At 39.5% G+C, this 23,846-nt stretch overlaps 1 protein-coding gene across 4 annotated transcripts in view; it reads right to left on the bottom strand.

Annotated features, from left to right (window-relative positions):
- Nucleotides 1–18,917, bottom strand: part of RADX (RPA1 related single stranded DNA binding protein, X-linked) — a 78,629-nt gene extending 59,712 nt beyond the window's left edge. For all 4 annotated transcript variants that reach the window (XM_062184049.1, XM_062184050.1, XM_062184051.1 and 1 more), the window contains exons 1-3: nt 18,131–18,917; nt 7,988–8,130; nt 3,496–3,688 (exon numbers count right to left, since the gene is read on the bottom strand). In XM_062184049.1, the coding sequence (XP_062040033.1) occupies nt 3,496–3,688; nt 7,988–8,130; nt 18,131–18,773 (979 nt within the window). In that variant the 5' untranslated portion in view covers nt 18,774–18,917. The remainder of the gene's footprint in view (nt 1–3,495; nt 3,689–7,987; nt 8,131–18,130) is intronic.
- Nucleotides 18,918–23,846: the final 4,929 nt, after the last annotated feature.

Genomic DNA, 23,846 nt, shown 5'->3' with positions numbered 1-23,846 from the left:
AGACAGAGAGAGAGAGAGAGAGGTCTTCTATCCACTGGTTCACTCCCCAAATGGCCACAATGGCTGGAGCTAGGCCAATCTGAAGCCAGGAGCCTCTTCTGGGTGCCTCACATGGGTTCAGGGGCCCAAGTATTTGGGCTATCCACTGCTGCTATCTCTGGTGCATTAGCAAGGAGCTGGATTGGAAGTAGAGCAGCCAGGACTCAAACCAGCATCTATAAGGAATGTTGGCACTGCAGGCTGGGGCATTAATCCACTGTACCATAGTGCCGGCCCTGGCACTTAATCTTTAGATTAATTTGGGGAGACTTGACATATTTATGAAATTGAGACTGACCTCCTGCCTGTGAATACTGGATATTCCTCCAGTTTATTTAGGTCTTTCTCAATGTCTTTCAATAATGTGTTATAATCATTTCCAAATGGGTCTTACCTATTTTCTGTTAGACTTCTAGATACCTGATAGTTATTATCGAAGAATGCAAATGATGCTTTCTAAATGATAACTTCTGGAGCTGGCATGGTGGCACAGTGAGTTAATCTGCCACTTGTAATGATAGCATCTCATATCAGAGCAATAGTTCCAGTCCTGGCTGGCCTGCTTCCCAAAGAGATTTCTTGCCTAATGTGCCAAGGAAGGCAACAGAAGATGACCAAAGTACCTAGGCTGCTGCTACTCACCTGGGAGACCCATAAGGGGTTCCTGGCCCCTGGTGTAGGCCTGGCCTAGCTTTGGCTGCTGTGGCTAGTTGGGGAGTGAACCAATATGCAGATGATCTTTCTCTCCCTTCTTCTCTCTCCTCTTTCCCCTCTCATTCTGCCATTTAAATAAATAAAAAACAAATCTTTAAATTATAATGTCTAATTCATTATTATTGGGGTATACAAAAATCAACTGACTTTCATATGTTGATCCTATGGCTAATTTTGACAATATCTCATTTTTATATAAAAATATTTATCTTTATTTATTTGAGAGAGGAGGGAGCAAGTTGCCTAGTTCTTTCCCCAAATGCCTGCAATAGGTAAGGCTGGGCTTCGCTAAAGCTGAGAGCCTGAAACTCAGTCTGAGTCTCCCATGTGGGTGGCAGGAACCCAACTACTTGAGCTATTATCTGCTGCCTACCAGATTGTGAATTAGCAAGAACCTGGAATCAGAAGTGGAGCCAGGATTCGAACCCAAGCACTCTGAAATGGGATGAAAGCATCCTAAGTGCCATCTTAACTTCTTAGCCAAATGCCCACCTCTGCTTATGATTTTAATAAGAAATCTTATGAGATTTTTCCCCATAAGATAGATATTTAAGAAAACAACAAACACCTCCACATTTGTGTAATTATTCTCTAAGTAACTAAGCTTAATGGATTAGCGGGGGAATTAGAAAGCATATAAATAGGCCACCGCCGTGGCTTAACAGGCTAATCCTCCGCCTTGTGGTGCCGGCACACAGGGTTCTAGTCCCGGTTGGGGCGCCGGATTCTATCCCGGTTGCTCCTCTTCCAGGCCAGCTCTCTGCTATGGCCCGGGAAGGCAGTGGAGGACGGCCCAAGTCCTTGGGCCCTGCACCCGCATGGGAGACCAGGAAAAGCACTTGGCTCTTGGCTTCGGATCAGCACGATGTGCCAGCCGCAGCGGCCATTGGAGGGTGAACCAACACAAAAAGGAAGACCTTTCTCTCTGTCTCTCTCTCTCACTATCCACTCTGCCTGTCAAAAAAAAAGCATATAAATATAGATTCAGAATAAAAGTATATTATAAACTAAAAATAGTACTTAAACTTGTGATGCAATCCATAATTCTGAAAAATTAATACAAAAATCACATTAATAAAAAAGGAATCATATAATACATTGACCTGAACAATTCTGAAATATCAGGTGTTACGATGTCAAAACAGATTTCAGGGGCCAGCACTGTGGCGTAGCGGGTAAAGTCACCACCTGCAGTGCCGTTATCCCATACAGGTGCTGGTTTGACTCCTGGCTGCTCCACTTCCAATCCATATCTCTGCTATGGCCTGGGAAAGCAGAAGATGGCTCCAGTCCTTGGACCCCTGTACCTGCGTGGGAAACCAGGAAGAAGCTCCTGGCTCCTGGCTTCAGATCAGCCCAGCTCTAGCCATTGCAGCCATTTGGGAAGTGAACCAGTGGATGGAAGATCTCTCTCTCTCTCTCTCCCTCTCCCTCCCTGCCTTTGCCTCTCTGTAACCCTGGCTTTCAAATAAATAAATAAAACTTTTAAAAAATATTTCAACATTAATCAGGAAAAGCACTTTCAAGTTAGAAGCAATTGGTGACATTTGCATATTGACTAAATGTTACACAATGGTGTTGTATCAGTTTTAAATTACTTTATTTTGGTAACTGTACTATGATTATGTGATAGAATATCCTGGTTCGTAGATAATATACACTGAAATATTACTGAAGCATTTAGAGGTTAAAGGGTATGTATAATGGCTATAACTTTCTCTCAAATAGTTCAGACAGAAATATATAAATATGTATGTGTGTATGTATTATATAGAAATATGTGTGGATGTGATATATATTCCAAGTAATTCAAAGAGTTCATGGAAAAATGGAATTAAAATGCAAGTTTATTTTGGTGGAAAAATATTTGAAATCCATGCATAGTTTTTTTCATAATATACATTTCTAGGAACTTTTTGGAAGACCCAGTGTGTGTGTGTGTGAGTGTGTGTGTGTGTGTGTGTGTGGAGAGGGAGAGAAAGAATGATAAAGCAGAGGTAAATGTAAATGTAAATAATTGTAAAATATGGGTAAGGGGTATATAGGAGTGTTTTATCCTATAATTTCAACTTTTATGGAAGTCTGAAGTTATTTCAAAATAAAAGCTTATCGGGGCTGGCATTGTGGCAAAGTAGGTTAACCATCTGTCTGCAGTGCTGACATCCCATAGAGGTGTTGGTTCAAGTCCCGGCTGCTCCACTTCCAATCCAACTCCCTGCTAATGGCCTGGGAAAACAGTAAAGATGGCTCAAGTGCTTAGGCTCCTGACCCTGGGAAACTTGGAAAAAGTTCCTGGCTCCTGGCTTCGGATGGCCCCAGCTGTTGTGGCCATTTCAGAAGTGGACCAGCAGATGGAAGACCTCTGTCTCTCATTCTCTCTGTAACTATGCTTCTCAAGTAAATAAATAAATCTTAAAAAAAAAGCTTATCAAAAGTCATTTTGAAATGGCACCTAGTACTAACAGCAAAATATATTCAGGTCAGTAACTTAATATTGTATGACAAACTAAAACAAAAATGAATACATCCCAAGTAGAGCTCACTCTTTTTATCAACAAATATTTGAGATACTTTCCCTTAATAAATATGTGGATTTGTTAAATTATGTAATTGCTTAAAAATCTTATGGATGAAAGAATTAAAAGGTTTGTCAGCCTATAACAACTTCAGTAATTTTATGATCATTTATAAATGTATATAAACAAAATAGCTATCAGACAACAAACTCATTGAATACTTAACCCATTGTAGAAATTGATTTGATCTGTGGATCCACAGGGAGAGGATGCATCCTGAATTGATAACTCTTTTTAACAGAATAATCTTGAAGCAGAAGAACTAAGCCAACTCGCAAACTTTTATACCACTCAGGACATAGGGCATTCCACAAAATCACTAACACTGTGCCTGAACGGTCAGCAACTTCCAAAACAGTCTGGAAAAACAGTGTAAGAGAACATACATATTTGTTATTTTTATATACACAGATGATATATAGTATATTATTTGTGAAGTTACATTGATAGAAAATAACATTAAAATTTAAGTCCTCATTACTGATGATTCAGTTGTCAATTCTGCAATATTGGTGATCTAAAGAAAATGCCTTCTTAAGATGTACTACTAACTCACTGGGTGACTATAAACTGAGCACAGGTCAGATCTCATTTATAGTTAGTTCTCCTATAATGCTTAGTATATTGCCTCACACTGAGTGACCATGTAATACTTTTGTCAATTGACTGAGGCAAATCATATTTTAAAGTTTTTTTTTTTGACAGGCAGAGTGGATAGTGAGAGAGAGAGACAGAGAGAAAGGTCTTCCTTTTTGCGTTGGTTCACCCTCCAAAGGCCGCCGCGGCCGGCGCATCGTGCTGATCCGAAGTCAGGAGCCAGGTGCTTCTCCTGGTCTCCCATGCGGGTGCAGGGCCCAAGGACTTGGGCCATCCTCCACTGCCTTCCCGGGCCATAGCAGAGAGCTGGCCTGGAAGAGGGGCAACCGGGATAGAATCCGGCGCCCCAACCAGGACTAGAACCCTGTGTGCCGGCGCCACAAGGCGGAGGATTAGCCTGTTAAGCCACGGCACCGGCCCATATTTTAAAGTTTTTAAGTGATGATCTTGATATCATTCCTGATTATTTTAACTACTAGAGGGCCTTGATATTAATATTATAAAACTGTAGGGAGACATATAACTAAGTGAGCACAACATCATCAAGTCATTGATTATATCAGTTTACTTGCAGTGGCATCTGAAGCTTTGGTTTCCATAATGTGACAATTATTTCTAAGATACTACTTGAGAACCTATTCTAGCAGAAGGACATATTAATGCCAGTATACATTATTGCTCAGACTGGCTATGGCCAAAATAGAGAAATCTGTTAAGAAGAAAGTATTTTATGGTGTTTTTCTCAGTTTTGAAATACAGTGACAGACAACAGTGGTTCTGCCTAAAGGTAGCCTTCAAAGTGTTCTCTAGCTTTTAAGTTTTTTCATAAATTCTGATGTTACATTCTCAGATCCTTTCTCTTACTGATAAATATACATTTTGGGTAATTCACCCCTTTACTCATTATACACATACTGAATTCCTATTATGTCCCAGACATTATGTTGGTCACTGGGATGAAAAGAAGAGCCAGATACTTTCTCTAATAATAACAGCTAAAAACTAGGGGGCCAGCACTGTGGAGTAGTGGGCTAAGCCTTCACCTGAAGTGCTGGCATCTCATATGGGCACTGGTTCTAGTCCTGGCTGCTCCTCTTCTGATCCAGCTCTCTGCTATAGCCTGGGAAAGCAGCAGAGGATGGCCCAAGTGCTTTGGGCCACTGCACCCACATGGGAGGCCTCGGAGAAGCTCCTAGCCTCTGGCTTTGGATTGGCTCAGCACTGGCCATTTCGGCCATTTGGGGAGTAAACCAGCAGATGGAAGACCTCTCTCTCTGTCTCTCCCTCTCTCTGTACCTCTACTCCTCAAATAAATAAATAAAATCTTTTTTAAAAAATATATAGAACTTACTATGTGCCTGAAATATATGTGAATCCTTTACCAACATTAACTAGTTCAACACTCACATCATCCTTGTAAAGTAAATACAGTTACTATCTCCATTTTATGGATGAGTAAACTGATGCTTAAAGAGGTTAACTAACTTCCATAATATTATAAAGATTAAAAATTATAGACAGAGCTGAAATTTGAACTTAGTTCACTTGAATACAGGGCATGAACACTGAATCATTATAGCACATTGCTTTCTTAAAGTAGCAGAGTGTACAGTAGAATAAGCCTAGCAAATTTATTAACAAATAGGTACATACGGGTTATATATATACCGTGATAGCTGTACGAAAGGTGGGGCCTGCAGTAGAATGTATAGTTGGTTCTTCCTACTCACTATGCATATGCTTATACAGGGAAAGGCTTAAAGCATCAGTAAGCATTGAACTTAATGTTGGTTTTGCAGTTTGATGAGCATTAGAAGGAAAATCACTCTAGGGAGAAGGAATAATATGAGCAGAGGCATGAAAGGCTGAAAACAACTGGTTACCTTTGTGCAATTCTAGATAGGGCAATTTGGCTAGTTTGTGGCATGGAGAGCTCAGGAGGAAATGTAACCAGAGATAAGCAGGAGGAGCAAGATGATGAGACTTAGGACACAGGACTACAAAGTAACAAACAGATAAAAAAAAATCCACGGAGGAGCATATTTCAACAATCAAGAAGCAAAAAACTATAAGGGAATGACGGAATAATTTACAAAATCATGACAGAATCTATAACTACAAAAAACTATAAAGACCTTTAATGATATAAAAAAATACTTAAGAAAATGTTAAATGATACAAAATCATATGCACAATATGTCACCATTTTGTAAAGTAATTCCATGTGATATGCATATATAGGTGATATATGAAACATGTATGGCATGATAGAAGATGTGTACATAATATGTAAAGAATATATAAATCACACACATACAGAAAGGGAATAAAACACATGTAAACAGAGCTCTTTCTGTGTGGTAGGATCTTGAGTAGTATTAGGATTATTCTTTTTTTTATTTTTAGAAAAAGATTTATTTATTTCATCCAAATGGCAGAGTTACAGAGAGGCAGAGGCAGAGAGAGAGAGAGAAAAAGAGAGAGAGAGAGAGGTCTTCATCCACTGTCTTACTCCCCAAAGAGCCGCAATGGCTGGAGCTGTGCCGATCTGAATCCAGGAGCCAGGAGCTTCCCCCAGGTCTCCCACGTAGGTGCAGGGGCCCAAGGATTTAGGGCATCTTCCACTGCTTTCCCAGGCGCATTAGCAGGGAACTGAATAAGAAGTGCAGCAGCTGGGACTCAAACCGGTGCCTGTATGGGATGCTGGCACTATGGGTGGCGACTTTACCCAATACGCTACAGCACTGGCCTCTCAGGATTATTCTTTTTATAAGCTTTCTACATTTTCCAAATTCCCTACAATAAACATATATAACCTTTATAATAAGAGCTTAATAGAACACCTAAAATAGTTCTTGATAACATGAAAAAATACAATAAACTATCACATAAAAAGAAACAACACAGCCCATCAAGAAAATAGATCTCATCAGCATTATATGGCTCAGAAAGTCAAGATAACAGAAAAGTCACATAAATTTGATAATTAGATTACCTGTAAATGACAAGTTGGAGAAAAAAGCCCAACTAATTAATGTTGAGAAGTCAATGAGGGGCGGGAAAGTAAAAACACCCAGCACAGTGTACTTGTCACTTGGATATTTAAGGGGTGCCATTTCAGACAGGGGAGCAGCAAGTGGAGAGGCCCAGATAAAGGATCATGTCTGATATGTTTGGGGAAGATGGAATTTACATACATGAGTCTGAGAAGACAATACAAAAACGTGTCATTCTATAAATTAAATATGTAAATGCTTAGTAGGGGAAATTATTAGATGACATTTTTTCCACAGAATGTTTTAAGGGAATTGAGTTTAGATCCAAGATCTCAGAAAGTAATTAAATGGTTCAACAAGGTAGAGGGCATTTTTGATGGAACAGTGTCCCAGGAACACGGTAAATCATACATATATATCTGTTATGAGTAAGGATATCTGAATATAAGGAGAGAAGAGGCCTATCTGAACAGAAGGAGAAAAGAAGATATTGAAGGCAAAGAAAAAGGTGTGGGGGCCGGCACTGTGGCGTACTGGGTAAAGCCACCACCTACAGTGCCGGCATCCCATATGGGCATCGGTTCTAGTCCTGGCTCTGATCCAGCTCTCTGTTATGGCCTGGGAAAGCAGCAGAAGATAGCCCAAGCCCTTGGGCCCCTGCATCCGTGTGGGAGACCCAGAAGAAGCTCCTGGCTCCTGGCTTCGGATAGGCACAGCTCCGGCTGTGTGGCCAACTGGGTAGCGAACCAGCAGATGGAAGACCTCTCTCTCTCTGCCTCTGCCTTTCAAGTAAATAAATAAATCTTAAAAAATAAAAGAAAAATGTGTGAAGAAGGCCAGGTGAATCAGGGAACTAAAGGGTACCAATACAGAAAGAATTCCCTTTTTGTAATATAGATTACATAATAAATACTTTGCAATGCATAGCTATGTACATTTTTAAATTATTAAATTGAATCTAAGAAATATTATTTAAACAAGTAAGTTATCCTAATATGGAGTGATGTCTTTAAGTTATAATTTAGAATTTTAAATAAACATGTAATATCTTATCATTGCTAGTACCTGGTATGGCTCAACTGTCTTTTTATCAGGTTTCCCATAGTATCGCAATTTTGATTTACGCAAGATCCTCACAAGTAGTGCAGGAAAATCATTTCTGTCAGTCCAGGTTGTTTCAAGATGAGAAAGGGAAATTATTTTAGTATCTAGAACACAAAAAGGAGAAAAACATTTTAACATATGTTAACTTCAAAGATCTATTTTCATTGTTAAAATGGTAGACAAATCATACCCACAAGCAATTGCTAAGGCAGTCTGTATACTTCTCCAACATAAATGACACACTATATCCTTACTCATAACAGATATATATGTATGATTTACCATGTGCCTGGGACATTGTTCCATCAAAAATGCCCTGTATCTTATTGAACCATTTAATTACTTCCCAAGATTTTGGGTCTAAACTCAATTCCCTTAAAACATTCTGTGGAAAAAATGTCATCTAATAATTTCCCCTACTAAGCATTTACATATTTAATTTATAGAATGACACGTTTTTGTATTGTCTTCTCAGACTCATGTATGTAAATTCCATCTTCCCCAAACATGTCAGACATGATCCTATATCCAGGCCTCTGCACTTGCTGCTCCCCTTGTCTGAAACAGCACCCCTTAAATATCCGAGTGACTTTTTTTCTTTCCTATTCAAGTTTTTCTCAAAGGTCATTTTGTCAGTGGTGTTATTCCCAACTACCCAATTGAAAACTGACCCCTTTTCTTATCCTGCATCCCACTTTATTTTTCTAAATACAACTTACTATCTTCTCATATACCATATAATTTACTTGGAAATGTTTATTCTTCAAGCCTGCTGGCAAGCAGAAAAACTATTTAAAAGCTATTAAACAAGGGCTGGTGCTGTGGCGCAGTGGGTTAAGGCCCTGGCCTGAGACGCCGGCATCCCATATGGGCACAGGTTCTAGTCCCGGCTGCTCCTCTTCTGATCCAGCTCTCTGCTATGGCCTGGAAAAGCAATGGAGAATGGTCCAAGTGCTTGGGCCCCTGCACCCACATGGGAGACCCAGAAGAAGCTCTTGGCTCCTGGCTTTGGATCGGAGCAGTTCCAGCCATTGCAGCCATCTGGGGAGTGAACAAGTGGATGGAAGACCCCTCTCTCTGTACCTGTCTTTCAAATAAATAAAATAAATCTAAAAAAAAAGATCTTTTTGTTAAAAAAAAAAGCTATTAATCATCTTAAAGGATTAACCTATACTTCTGGTTTCAATATTCCTTGGGTTAAGAGAGGTTCCGTTTGAAGTTCTCTTCACATTTTGCTCTCTTCCAACCTACATTCCCAAGTTTTTTGTTTTTTTTTTTTTTTTTGACAGGCAGAGTGGACAGTGAGAGAGAGAGAGAGAGAGAGAGAGAGAGAGAAAGGTCTTCCTTTGCCATTGGTTCACCCTCCAATGGCCGCCGTGGCCGGCGCACCGCGCTGATCCGAAGCCAGGAGCCAGGTGCTTCTCCTGGTCTCCCATGGGGTGCAGGGCCCAAGCACTTGGGCCATCCTTCACTGCACTCCCAGACCACAGCAGAGAGCTGGCCTGGAAGAGGGGCAACCGGGACAGAATCCGGCACCCCGACTGGGACTAGAACCCGGTGTGCTGGTGCCACTAGGCGGAGGATTAGCCTGTTGAGCCACGGCGCCGGCCCATTCCCAACCTTTAAAATCTGAACTTGCATTACTTCCAGTAGTCATTTTGCTATGGCATCCTTCACTTTTGTCTTTATTGTGATATGAAATCATACTTGTAATTTCTTTTAAACAAGAGTTCAAATGCATTTCACAATTATGCCTATATAATAAACACACACAGTTTTCAGTATTATTAGGTAGGACATTTTGTGTAATTTTCCTTCCAGATTCTCCTAATGTAGACAGTCTCTTAATTATGATGGTTTGTTCACAATTTTTCAACTTTAAAATGGTGTAAAAGTATGCTTTCAGTACACTTCCAATTTCAAATTTTGATCTTTTCCCAGGCTAGTGATATGTAGTATGACCCTCTCCTATGCACTGGCAGTGAGTTCAGCTCCCTGTCAGCCTATCAAGACGGGAAACAACCTATACACTGTACTGCATTGCTAAGCTAAGATATTCAGTAGTTTAGGCATACTAATGTATTTTTGACTAATGAAAGTTTTAATGCACAATGGATTTATCAGGATGTAACCCTCTCCTAAATTGAAGAACATCTACACAGTACTAGCCCAGGACTCCAGGTCCGAATAGTCGATCTGAGATCATTATGTGATTTCTTTTTACTAGAATCAAATTGCAGATCAGCTTTGAATTATCTAAACAAGTGGAACATTCTTGATCAATGAAGGCACTTAGCCTCCTTTACTGGTGGGAATAAATTCAAGAACTAAACAGCTTTTATAACACCAGAAGTCTAAGAACTACTGTTTCCATTATAATTAGGTCCAGAGTTAGTTGTTATCAGAACCTGGCTTATTTAACATTTTTCCTAGTTTGGGTTTTTAAATTAAACTTCATAGAAAAAATATATCTCCAAAAAGGAATCACAGGCTATTTATTATAGACAGGGAGAAATTTGTATGAGTTAGAGCAATATATGTGTTCATTTTCAAACAAGAATGAAAATAAATAAATTAGGTATCAAATATAAACCAGTAACAAACAGAGCAGTGATTCCTAAACTTTTTGGTCTAAGGAGTCTTTTACATACTTTAATTTTAATGAGGATCTAGGTGCCGGTGCTGTGGCACAGCGGGTTAACACCCTAGCCTGAAGCGCTGGCATCCACATGGGCACCAGTTCTAATCCTGGCTGCTTCACTTCCAATCCAGCTCTCTGCTATGGCCTGGGAAAGCAGTAGAAGATGGTCCAGGTCCTTAGGCCCCTGCACCCACGTGGAAGACCCAGAGGAAGCTCCTGGGTCCTGGCTTCAGATCAGCACAGCTCTGGCCATTGCGGCCATCTGGGGAGTGAACCATTGGACGGAAGACCTCTCTCTCTCTGCCTCTCCTCTCTCTGTGTAACATTGACTTTCAAATAAATAAATCAATCTTTAAAAAAATTAATGAGGATCTTGAGAAGCTTTTGTTTATATATATTATATATAATGGTTAGTATGTTATAAAGTAAATAATTTTTTCAAAATCACTGCATTTAAAAACAATAATAAACATAATATGTATAATAACAAATAACATACTTTTGACTATTTTTCAAAACAAAAATAGAGGGCATTCTTTCACATTTCTATAAATCTCTATAGTATTTAGCTTAATAAAAGACAGTTAAAGACTCATCTTTAGCATTCAGTCTGTTTTAGTATCACACAACATGTAGTCTGTAAAATTACAAGAGAATGAGAGTGAAAAAAGGTAAGTAAAGCATTCATACTATTATGAAAGTAGTTTTGACCTCATGAAGTCCCTGAAAATCTCTGGAGGAAACCTCTAGGGAGTCCTCTTTAAAAATGCTATTAAAAATAAATCAAAGGAATGCAGAAATAAATAAAGAAAAAGGCTAAAAATAATGAAATAGGAAACATGATACCACAATAAAAAGAAATGGCATTATACATCTAATTCTTTGGAAAAAATAACGAAAAGGTAAATCTTTGGCAAGTCTCATCATGAAAAACAAAAATAAATGTGGTATTCAGAATGTGACTGACTATATTCAGAGGGAAAATGGTTAAAATAGTATGTGTGATTTTATATTGATAAATTTGAAAGTACCAGTGAAATAGATAATCTTCTAGAGAAATATAAATTATTAGCATTATCTGAAGATGTAGAAGAAAACTGGAACAGGAAGAAAATGAAAAAAGTTCACAAATACTGGCTTCCAAAATACTGGCCGGTTCACAGAGTTTTATAAGGAAATTCTAAAAATATTCAAATAGCTCTTACTCTCAATTACCATAATCTGTCCATGAGTCCAGGAAAATATAGAAATTATATCAATTCATTTTATAAACATAGTAATCAGGAAAAATTCTGACAGAAATATGTACAAAACACAAAATATTTTCTCTTGGTTCGGGAGGGGTATAGTATAAATCCTGAGTAATTCTGGAGACTGACAGAATGTAAGCTTAAATGATTTTATTAAAGCATTGAATGCAACCCACAGGAGAATTCAAGAATAATGCATAGCTTCTGAACCACTAAAAGAAAAAATATTGTAAGCCTTACAAAAGTAAAAAAGCCAAAAAAAAAATAAAATATGTAATACAGTAAACATAAAGTAGGAAATTAGAAATAGGCACAAGCATCATTAATTGCATTAAATTCATCTCTTAAAAGAAAAAAATTGGTTTGGGTCAAAAAGCAGGCTCTTAACTACATGCTTCTTAAGAGAGAAATCTAGGGGCTGGCACTGTGGTGCAGTGGGTTAAAGCGCTGGCCTGAAGCGCCAGCATCCCATATGGGTGCTGGTTCCAGTCCTGGCTGCTCCTCTTTTGATCCAGCTCTCTGCTATGGCCTGGGAAAGCAGTAGAAGATGCTCCAAGTCCTTGGGCCCTGTACCCATGTGGGCGACCTGTTAGAAGCTCCTGGCTCCTGGCCTCGGATCAGCACAGCTCTAGTTGTTGTGGCCATTTGGGGAGTGAACCAGCGGATGGAAGACCTCTCTCTGTCTGTAACTCTGTCTTTCAAATAAATAAAATAAAGCTTTAAAAAAAGAGAGAGAAATCTAAAGCAAAATGGAAATAAAGGATGCCCTTGGCCAGTGGATCGAAATCGAAGTGTCATTTTAAAAAATGATTTCTTTTTTATTTCAAAGTTATAAAGATAGAGACAGGGCGAATGGGGAGGAGGGCAGAGGCAAGAGAGCCAGAGAGAGAGAGAGAAGGAAATTCATCTACTGGTCTATCTCCAAAATGGCCACAACAGCTAGACCGGTCCGGGCTGAAACCAGGAGACTGAAATTCCATATCCAGTAGCCCCATGTGAATGGCAGGGGACCAAACACCTGGGACCAAACATCTGCTTATTTTCCTAGCACATTATTTGGGAGCTAGAATGGGAGCAGAACAGCCTCAGACTCAAACCAGTGCTTAGTGATATGGGAAGAAGACCCTGAAAGTGGTGGCTTAACCAGCTGTGCCAGGCCCCTCAAGTGTCATTTTTGTACCTGTAGCATCACTGACTACAATGACTTGTTAGAAATGCAAGTCCTAGAGCCATATCCCAGACCTAATATATCAGAAACTGGTGGTCGGGCTCAGCAATCTATATGATATGCATGCCCATTCACATTTAAGGACCATTATCTCCTACCAAAAAGACAGTAGAAATGGTAAATACTAACAGAGAAAACAGATTCTGGGCAAAAAAGAACAAAGAGGCGAATTCCATATTGATAAAAGGTAAATTTCACCAACAAGATATTAGTCACAATATTTTACAAATTATAGCAACATCTAAAGCAAAAACTTTTAGAAATATAATAAACAAAACCATCATTACAGAGGGAAGCCAATACTCAGAGACACAGGCAAATTGATTAAAAAGAAGGATATGGAATATCTGAATGAAATTTTAAAAGCCTGGTTTAAACAGGAATTTCATACCTGAGAAGTAAGTCTTTTGTAAGCTTTCAGATGTTTCAAATTAAAATTAGAAAATAAGTGTAATGAATAACAATAAAATCCTTACACTTAAAAATCTGGGAGATAAAGCTAATGCAGTACCCTTTGGTGATTTCAGAATTTTAAAAGCTTTTGTCAGAAATAAATGAACCAAGCATTTAACTCAAGAAAGTAGTACAAGAAAAAAATGAACAAAAGAAGTATCAGGAATTAAAGATGATGGCAGAATTAAGTAGAAAACATCTTCTCACTCTAGATTTCTTTGTTAGTCAAGTCTTTAAAAAACAGAACAATAAAACGGAGAAACCTCTGGCAAGGCTGACCATGAGAAGAGGTGAATACACAAACATTAGGACTATGAAAGAGGACACAACAAGGCAGATTAAAAAATATAAATTACCATGTACAACTTCGAGATCGAGGTGAATGAGATTTCCTAGTGAAATATCAACTCTCAGAAATGGATTCAAGAAGCAGCAATATTGGTTTGATCATTTTTCTCTACAAGCCATTGAAAAGGAGTCATTCCAACACGTCCCCAACACTGGCTCAAGACACCAGATTCAGGCAGTTTAAAGGGTAAATGCTACCATATCTTTAATGAATGCACACTTTCTATAAGCACAGGAAAACAGGTAAGTTGCTCAACTCATTCTTCTAGGCTAATATGAATCTGATATTAAATTTGGGCTGAAAAAGTACTCTCCCCTTGGGGAAAAAAACCTATATACTAAGTTCATTTAGATATATGTACAGATTTAAATAATAACCATGACTAACTGGGATGCAAAAGTGGTTCAACACTAGAAAATGCATCAATTTCAGTCATTCCTTTATTCAACAAACACGTAACTAAATGCCTACTATATGATAGAAGTTTTTCTGAGTCTAGGGAATATGTCCCACAACAATGAAAAAAAGAACCATAACTCTTATATAACCAGATGGGGATAAAATGAAAACAATCAAATAAAATAATTTCAGAGTGTTATGATTCTATGAAGGGCATCTGCAGGGTGATGTAAATAGAGTAAATGGGAAGAGAATACTTATTTAAATAGCACTTTCTATTTTATATATATATATAAATATATATGAGAAAAGGTGAATACACAAACATTAAGACTATGAAAGACAACACAACAAGGCAGATTAAAAAATAGAAAATAATTAATAATTAATATTATTTATATTTATTAATATAATATAAATTGTATATACATATATGTATTTGAGCTGAAACCTGAGGCTAGGAAGGAGTTTCCTAGAAAGAGGAAAAGGCAGGTGCAAAGTACCTGAGGCAGGTACTTTGGGGATCAAAAAGGTGGCTGGTATTACTAGAATATAATCGTGGAGTAGAGGAATAAGAGGTGAAGTTAGAGAGGTTAGTAACTGGATTCTATAGGACAGGGGTCAACAAACTATAGCCCACAAACCAAATCCTGCCAGCTCCCCATTTTTGTAAATGAATTTCTATTGGAACAAAGCCAGACTTCTTCATTCACATATCACCTATGGCTACTCTCCTTACACAATGACAAAACAGAACAGCTACCACGGAGACCCTATGTTCCATGAGAATGAATGATTTATTGACAGGCTCTTTTTTTTAAACTCTTATTGACAAATAGTAATTGTACATTTTTATGTGGTACAATGTAATATTTTGATACATGCATACATTTCAATGATCATATTAGTATAAGTAGCATCCATCGCTTTGTATATTCAAGATTTCTTTGTACTGTACACATTCAGAAGTCTTTCTTCTAGTTAATTAGACAAGCAGAGTATGTTATCTGTTAAATATTATTACCCTACTGTGCAATAGAACACCAACAGGCTTGTTTTTACAATAAGAGGAAACCTTTCTGAGACTTGATTTATCTATCTATAAATTTTTTTTTGAGGGAGTTAACTTTGGAGAAGAACCCAAGAAAGGTGTGTCTTTTGCAAGCACTCTATTGACTTGATCTTTACAGAAAGTTTGCCAACCTTTGCTGCAGAATCTTTAGACCCTGGTAGGGAGTCTAGACTGCTGTGTAAATGCAAGGGGGGAAGCCTCTGGAGAGATTCAGGCAGGAGAGTGCCATGACCCAACCTCGATTTTAAAAAGATACCTTTGAGGTCACAGTATGAGTTATCATTCAGGGAAGGTATTGATTGGAAAGGACTATGAAAGAGTCATCCAGAGTGCTTGAAATGTTCTACATCTAGATTATGGGTGCTCACACATGTGTACAAATGTAAACACTTATCAAATTGTATTTTAAAAATTTTCACTTTGCTGTGTGCAAGTTGTATCTTAATAAAAAGTTTCAAAAGCACAAAAGTGGGCCATAAGCAAAATGAAGAGAAAAGGAACATGGTGGGAGAAAAAAATTTGAAGTACATAACACACTAAGATTCAATACTCATTAATAAACATATTATTTAAATTAATAAATTATTCAAGTTAATAAAATAAAAATAATTCTTTAATTATTTGAATTAATTAAATTAATAAAAATAATTTAAATTCTTTGAATTATGAAAATTCATAATCAGAACATATTTTTGAATGAAGAGTTGGTACATGCCAAACTACAAATATTTAAGACTTTTGTTCTAAGTTCAAATCTATATACTGTTCAACAGACACAAGGCACGCTTTCCATGATTGAAAAAAAAAAGATTTTAAATATAATTTAAAATCAGTAAGATATAGGGAAATGGGCACACTCAGGCATATATTGGTGAATGTAAATTAACATAACCTTTTCTGAAGATGACTTGTCAATATCTATTAAATTCAAAAAATTCAAATACCTTTTAAGCTAGCAAGTTCACTTCTAAAAATCCATCCACTCAAAAGTAAAATTCAAATCAACAAAAATATGCATATATCCTAATGATGTCAGCACTGTTTTCTAATATGGAAAAATTATTAATTTTGCCTGAAGTTATGAACTATCTAATGACAGGGACATGATTATAGAATTATCAGACATCTATGCTATGGAATACTGTATGTATGGATATAAATGAAAGATGCCTTTATTTTTTTTTTCAAAGATACAAACCAAACTACTGACAGTCTGGAATTTTGAGAGGTAAGTTGAAGGCATGAGTAAAGGTGAAAAAGGTTTTTCACTACATGCCAAAATTTTGTTAACAATTTTAAACATACAGTAAACTCAAAAGAATTTCACAGTTGAACAATAGACTTTGCCACCAGTGTTTTACTATACTTGGGTCTCACATTTTTAACCCAATATATTTTGAAATAAACAGTTTGGATTTTTATCTAGCACATGGACACTGCCTTTTGTAATAAAAATATGGTTTTGATAAATGAATAGATCTTACTTTCACAATCAGAACAAACTGAAATACTATATATTAGTATTCCCTTTTAATTCTTCTCTTAGGGCACCAATTTTTCACTTACATATTCAATTCTAAAAACAAAACAGATCAATATTTAGAGTAATAATGCACAATTGCCTTATTCCACATTTGAGATAAAATTAATCCAGTATTTTATTCTGGAAAGAACCATTTTGCTTTTACATTTTAAATCATCCTTGGCCACAGATTTCTATAACATCTTTTCCTCCTTATAAGTGAATATGACTACAATTGCACCTTTCTTAAGCCAGTTCTTTCATTTTCAAGTTTGTTGAGGTTATCCATCTTAATAAAACCATCTATGACTTAACACTGTGACAACATAACAAAAAAAGGACTAGAAGAAATAAGTGTAGAAAATGATAATCTTTCTCCTTCCATTTTTTTATTTTCTCTTTTCTATTTTATTTCTTTCCTGTTGCATATGTGTTTATACCCACAGCACTATCATTCCCCTTTAATTCCATGTCTTATAGGAGAAAAGGCATTTTAAAGCAGTTGCTGATGAGGAGCTGGCATTTTCAGGTTTGACTTCCTACTTCTGACACGGAAAAATTGCACTTCTCAGATCAGAACCGGTCATGCTAAACAACAAGAAACAGGAAAACGAGAATCCCAAGCCTTCCCACGAAATCACACATTCACAAAGTGATATTTACGCAACTGTGACACCCAGACATAAAACTGGTGTTTCGATTAAAGCAAATTATTAAGGAATACATCACAGAACATCCTTTTTAAATGAAGAGCTAACACATGCCAAAACTGCAAATATTTGAAATTTTTATTCAAAAATCAAATCTATAGACTGTTCAACGGACACAAGGCGCGCTTTCCATGACTGAAACGTGAACGAAACTATAACTCCACCGTATCCAAATGGATAGCGGGTACCTGAGGAATAATGACTTTCACATCAGTACGTGCGCCAGCTGGAATTTAAGATGTAGTCAGACAGCTCCTGAATGGCCACTTTGCGGTCAAACCAATACAGGAGCTGCGCAAATGTCATGAGCATAGCATCTCTTCCTCACGGAAGAAAACTTGTCTACTACCACTCTGGGCTTGTAATTAACACCACAAAAGGCGCCTTCGTTTCTTTTTCCCTTAGCCAAACACCCGCAAATTCCGTTTTATCCGCACCCCCCGGCCCCCCGTCGTTCCCTCCAATCCTCCAATTACTTACTTGTAAAATTGTGTTCCTTGGGCTGCTTGTCAGTTAACCAGATATCTCCGTAGGGGTCTTCGTTATTCCACAGCGCCAGGTAATGACTCTTCCCGCCCCTTAAGGGCCTCTCGGGTTTGACCCCATGCGCTCTATTTCTGAAGGGAGTTTCTAAAGAAATCGCGTCTAAAGTCCGCCCACATTGGACGTTGTCGATGCACAAGATCCCCTGGCCTAATCTTTTCTCGTTGTAAAGACACGAGACTCTGGAAATTTTCATTTCTATGCCAACTTTAAGAATATTTTTATACACAAGAGAGTTCAGGCTCGGGTCCAGGTAGCACTTCTCCTGATACACCCCGTCCGAGATGGTCACATCGTAACAGTACAGGGGCCCCCCGCGCACCGTGTCGTTTGGCTCCTCCTCTAACAGGTATCTTTGGACGGCCAGCACGCTGACAAAAGCCACCTCCTTTGGGGTGACCCACTTGAGAGGTGAATCTATTATCTGTTCTAGAACTTTCTGGATCCAGGACATGCACCCTTTACCATGAGCCCTTCGAATCACCCCTCCCGGGACCCCAGCCCGATTTCTCTCAAGATTCGACCAATCTAGTCCGGCACCTGAGGGGCCTTCCCGAGGCTGTTCTGACGCGTCAGACATCGTGAGCTAACTTTGTACCCTCTTCAGTCCCAAAAGCTAGTTTGCCCTGTCCCAAAGCCGGGAGCCCAAAAACCGCGCGCTTTCAGGGCGACTGCTATTCCGCCGCGGCTCAGGAGAGACTGTTGGCGCGGTTTATCTGCCGCGAAAAACGTTACGCGTGCGCGCGCACCTACTCGCTCGCTCGGTCCCCTGCCCGGCGCGCTTCTGATTGGGCGGCACTGTTGCTAGGCAGCCGCACGTGCAGGTTGCGTAGCCCGGCGTCAGATCTGGCGCGAGCCAGATTGCCATCAGGGAGGCGGAGGGGGGAGGCGGAGGGGGGGGGGCGGGGGGGTGGAGCACGGGAAGTGGGGAAACAGTGGCGTTCGCGGTTCCCATGGCAAAGAAAGCTGGAGGGGAAGGAGCGCTCCTGGCTCCCCTGGAAAGGGGGATGCCAGCAGGCGGCAGAAAAGAGAAAGTGGGCAGGAGCCTGATGCAGGTAGTAGAGCTGGGGGCGGGTTTGGGGGTTTGAGCCTTGGGCCAGCAACAGAAAATAATTTAGAGTTGATTAATATACATGGATGTGTAACATTGATTTCTGGTGATAGGAACAAAACCCGATAATATATGCACAGACTTCAGGAAGGGCCTTAGCACAAAAAGTTCTCGTAAACATTAGCTATTATTGCTGTGAACATTAGCATAATTGTAGTGGTTCCCTGAGTGCAGTGTGGGAGAATGAGTGATGATGTGCAAATGAAAATAGAAAATTGTAGTATTGCTTTGGCAAAGAGCTGCCTTTAGATTGGACTGCTTGAAATGCATTATTTTTAACATAATACCTGGTTTAACATATGGCTGGAATGTAGAGTTTCAGAAGCTGTTTCTTAATGCAAGATTGATGTCTGGAATAAATATGTGAAAAAGTGATAAGAACAGTCAGAAATAGGAATAAAATATTTATTAAGTACATATAAATGTGCTAGTATACATGGAAGGTAGTAAATGACCTTAGAATACTTTTTTGTAAAGATTTATTTATTTATTTGAAAGAGCTACACAGAGAAAGGAGAGGCAGAGAGAGAGAGGTCTTCCATCTGCTGGTTCACTCCCCCGATGGCCACAACGGCCGGAGCTGAACCAATCTGAAGCCAGGAGCCAGGAGCTTCTTCCAGGTCTCCCATGTGGGTGCAGGGGCCCAAGGACTTGGGCCATCTTCCACTGCTTTCCCAGGCCATAGCAGAGAGCTGGATCAGAAGAGGAGCAACCGGGACTTGAACCGGCACCCATATGGGATGCGGGCACTGCAGACAGCGACTTTACCCACTACACCACAGCGCAGGCCCCAGAATACTTTTTAAAATAGTATAATTTTTAAAATAGAATACTTTTTTAAAAAGTATTTTTAAAAAATGGTTATGGAGGCTGGTGTTGTGGCACAGCTGGTTAAACCACTAGTTTTGAGGCCAGCATCCCCTATCAGAGTTCTGATTCAAGTCCTGTCTGCTCTGATTCCCATCCATCTCTCTGCTAATGTGCCTGGGAAGATGACCCATGTACTTGGGCCCCTGCCCCCAACGTGGGAAACCCAGAAAGGGTTGCTGCTTCCTGGTTTAGGCTGGACCAGACCTGAGTGTTGTGGCCATTAGGGAAGTGAGCCAGAGGATGGAAGATTGTCTTTCTCTCTCTCTCTCCTTCCCACTTCTCTCTCTCTCCCCCTCTCAGTCTTTCTTTCAAATAAATAAATCTTTCAAAGTGGTTTTGAGCTAGGTTTGTTTATGTTCATTCCCTCTGGCTATTTTGTCATTCTTTATTCTCTGTTTATGAAGTCTGTACATTGAAGCAGGCAGAGTTGTAGGTCACTGGGGATACCTGTATTGAGGTTCATTCAAACTTCTCACGGCTTATGCTGAAGAACACTGCCATTATTGATATGTAACTTATTCTGTGTATGGGAGGGTACTTCAGAAAGTGTGTGGAAAATGAGAGATAAAAGTTTCTTTGGGTGGAATAAGAATAACTTTTGAAATTCAGGTATCCTTCTTCATAATATGCATTTTCCATGAACTTTTTGAAGGCCTTTGGTGTGATTTGAGTGTTTGGTCTGGCCAGGTACACTCTTTCTACGGAGAGCAAGAGATCCTAGGAAAGAGAAAGGGAGTGGAGGGGGCAGGAGTTGATATGTTTAGGGAAGGTGTCTTCAGTGAGACTGAACACAGAAGAGAACTGCAGGGGGGTGAGGGATGGAGCTATGTGGGTATCTGGGGAAGGCGGCTTAAATCAGAGGGAAACTTAGAGGAGAGTCCATGAGACAGAAGCATGTTTGACCTTTCCCAGGGACTACCAAAGCAGGTGGGCTGCGGTGGAAGGCCGTGGTGGAGTGTGGAGGTGTAGAGAAAATACGGTTGCCATCAAGGACAAAGAAAGAGAAACAGACCCCTCCTTCCAACACAGACCTTGAAAAGTGGCTGTTCCCAGTTAACGAGTGAAGCAGCTGCCCACTGTTATCTTGTCTAGGGAGGGAAGAAGTCCTAAGTTCTGCTTCTGTAAACTCCAGTCATAAATCTGCCCTAGTAAATCTGCCCCAGTATCTCTTCTACAAACGCACCAGGCCCTCCGGCCATTGGAAGTGTGGTCCTAAGACACGTAGGCTGCAATTTAAACCCACCAATGCTGTACCAGCTGAGGTATGATGCTGATGAACCTATAAATTCTGTAAGAAACTTGGGAAATGATTCCAGCTGAGCCCGTTGGCATAATAAACTACTTCAATCCTCCACTGTCTCTGGTGCCTGTTTGAACAAAGGGAGTCTGCCCACCTCAGATTTCTGTAACAGAGGAGATGAGGTTGTGGAGGCAGTAGGGCCATGGAGGCAATGCTGTGCTTTCAGGCCCATTTCCTTGTGACCCCTCCTAACCAAGTCAGTGTAGAATTGCCTTGTATTTAATACTCTTTTAACATCTACTACCTTACAATAAAAACCAAAAACTTTCGCTGTGTGTATCCTCTGAGTTTTGCAAGCTCGTCACTTTGGACATTTTGAGCCAGAAATTGATTTGTTGTAGGGCTGTCTTGTACACTGTGACATGGTAAGCAGGAATTCCTGGCCTCTACCCACTACAGGTCTGCAGCATCCCTCCCTCCCATTGTGACAACCAAAAATGGCTCTGGACATTGCCAAATGTGCCCTGGGGCCACTGATTTAACTAGATCATAGCCTTTAGAGAGCAGAAACTGCTATCTTCATTGTTTATTTCCTATAGTTCTTACACTAATGCTGTGCATAAAAGGTACTTGACCATTTCAAATGTAATTGAAGCACATAATCCCCACTACTTCTCCACCAAAGGGAATATACAAGTATATATATGACAATCACAAAATACCAAAATCCAAATTTATAAAGCATGAAATAAGTTCCCTGTGTGTCTCCAGTGTCAAAATCAGTATCTAACATAGAGTAGTTGCTCAATGAATCTTTAAATGAATAAAGGAAATTATATGTATTTATTGGATTTACTTTTAAAAAAAAAAAGATTTATTTAGGGGGCCGGCGCCGTGGCTCACTTGGTTAATCATGGGAGACAAGGAGGAAGCACCTGGCTCCTGGCTTCGGATCGGCGTAGCTCCGGCCATAGCGGCCATTTTGGGGGTGAACCAATGGAAGGGAGACCTTTCTCTCTCTCTCACTGTCTATAACTCTACCTGTCAAAATAAAAAAAAAAGATTTATTTATTTATTTGAAAGTCAGGAGCCAGGAGCTACTTCTGGGTCTTCCCACGCAGGTTCAGGGTCCCAAGGACTTGGGACATCTTCCATTGCTTTCCCAGGCCATAGCAGAGAGCTGGGTTGGAAGTGGAGCAGCTGGGATTCAAACCAGCGCACATATGGGATGCCGGCACTGCAGGCGACAGCTTTACCGGCTACAACACAGCGCCGGCCCCTTTTTTAAATCATTAAAATCCACCTTATCAGCACCCCTTAAACTATATACTCAGTTTAATTTATGTGTAATAGAACTGTATCATCACATTCTATATCCTTCCAATTAATTAATGAAAAATTGATATTGGCAGTGGTGCTTAATTACTGAAATCGGGAAGAAATCTCATTCATGTTTTATACAATACCAACAATAAACATGTTCGGTGATTATGCACACACATTTGGAGCCTCTTGTATCATTCTACTGATAATTTTCAGATAATATGAATCTGCCCAAGAATGAAAGTGTTTACGTGAATAGTAGTCATGCCTGTGGAAGTATGGATGCTTTCTGATGTGGCATTATTAACCACCTGTTTTAGAATTAATTACGGCACACGGTAATAGAATAAAAAAGGAAAATGAACTTCAGAGCTAGTAATGGACATCACTTAGATTGCTGCCCATTTTTCTTCCCTCCCATGGAGAAAGTTTGCTATCATGCCCTCCAGAGTTAGAAGTAATAAAAGCAGGCAAGACAGTACTTTATAAAATGAGGATGTTCTGAGATGCCCCAAATACATTAAACATATCACAAAACTCCTCTGTCTTCACTGGGCTGACTACGAGTCAGTTCCTTACTAAAGCTGAACTCACTACATTAAGGCAGTGATATAAGGGTCAGGCTGGATTACAGGACTCAGAATTCAGTTATCATCCCTGTGACTAACATCCTCCTGCTAAACTCTGGACATGTTTTGCTAAGAACTTCAAGCCCTGATCAAAGAAATGAATTTAACCATAGACCCCAGACAGGCTGGAGTCCACTCTGCTATCCCAGCATCTTCAGAACACATCAGCCTCCTGTGTGGCTGACCAATTCAATTTCCATGACGTTAAGTCACAGAGTCTCTTTGCATTATTCCCCAAATATGTCATTTCCTTAAAAAAAAATCTGAAGATACTTGTTTTGGTCTATCCATTCATTGATCTATTCATTCATTTCATTCATTTGCCCGAGTAGTCAAATTAGCACCATTCTCTGTCTGGCTTTGGGCGTTGGAAGTACACTGATAAGTTGATCAAATTTGCAAGATTAAGAGTGTGTAGGTGGATTTGTGGGAGAGGAGGAAAAAGAAGTGGCATGAGGAGTTGATGTTAAAAGGATGTGG

The sequence above is a fragment of the Lepus europaeus genome, chromosome X (genome assembly GCF_033115175.1).
Source record: "Lepus europaeus isolate LE1 chromosome X, mLepTim1.pri, whole genome shotgun sequence".
Taxonomy (NCBI): Eukaryota; Metazoa; Chordata; class Mammalia; order Lagomorpha; family Leporidae; genus Lepus; species Lepus europaeus.
The sequence above is the reverse complement of the archived record's forward strand: the minus strand, read 5'-3'. Positions and strand labels throughout refer to the sequence as shown.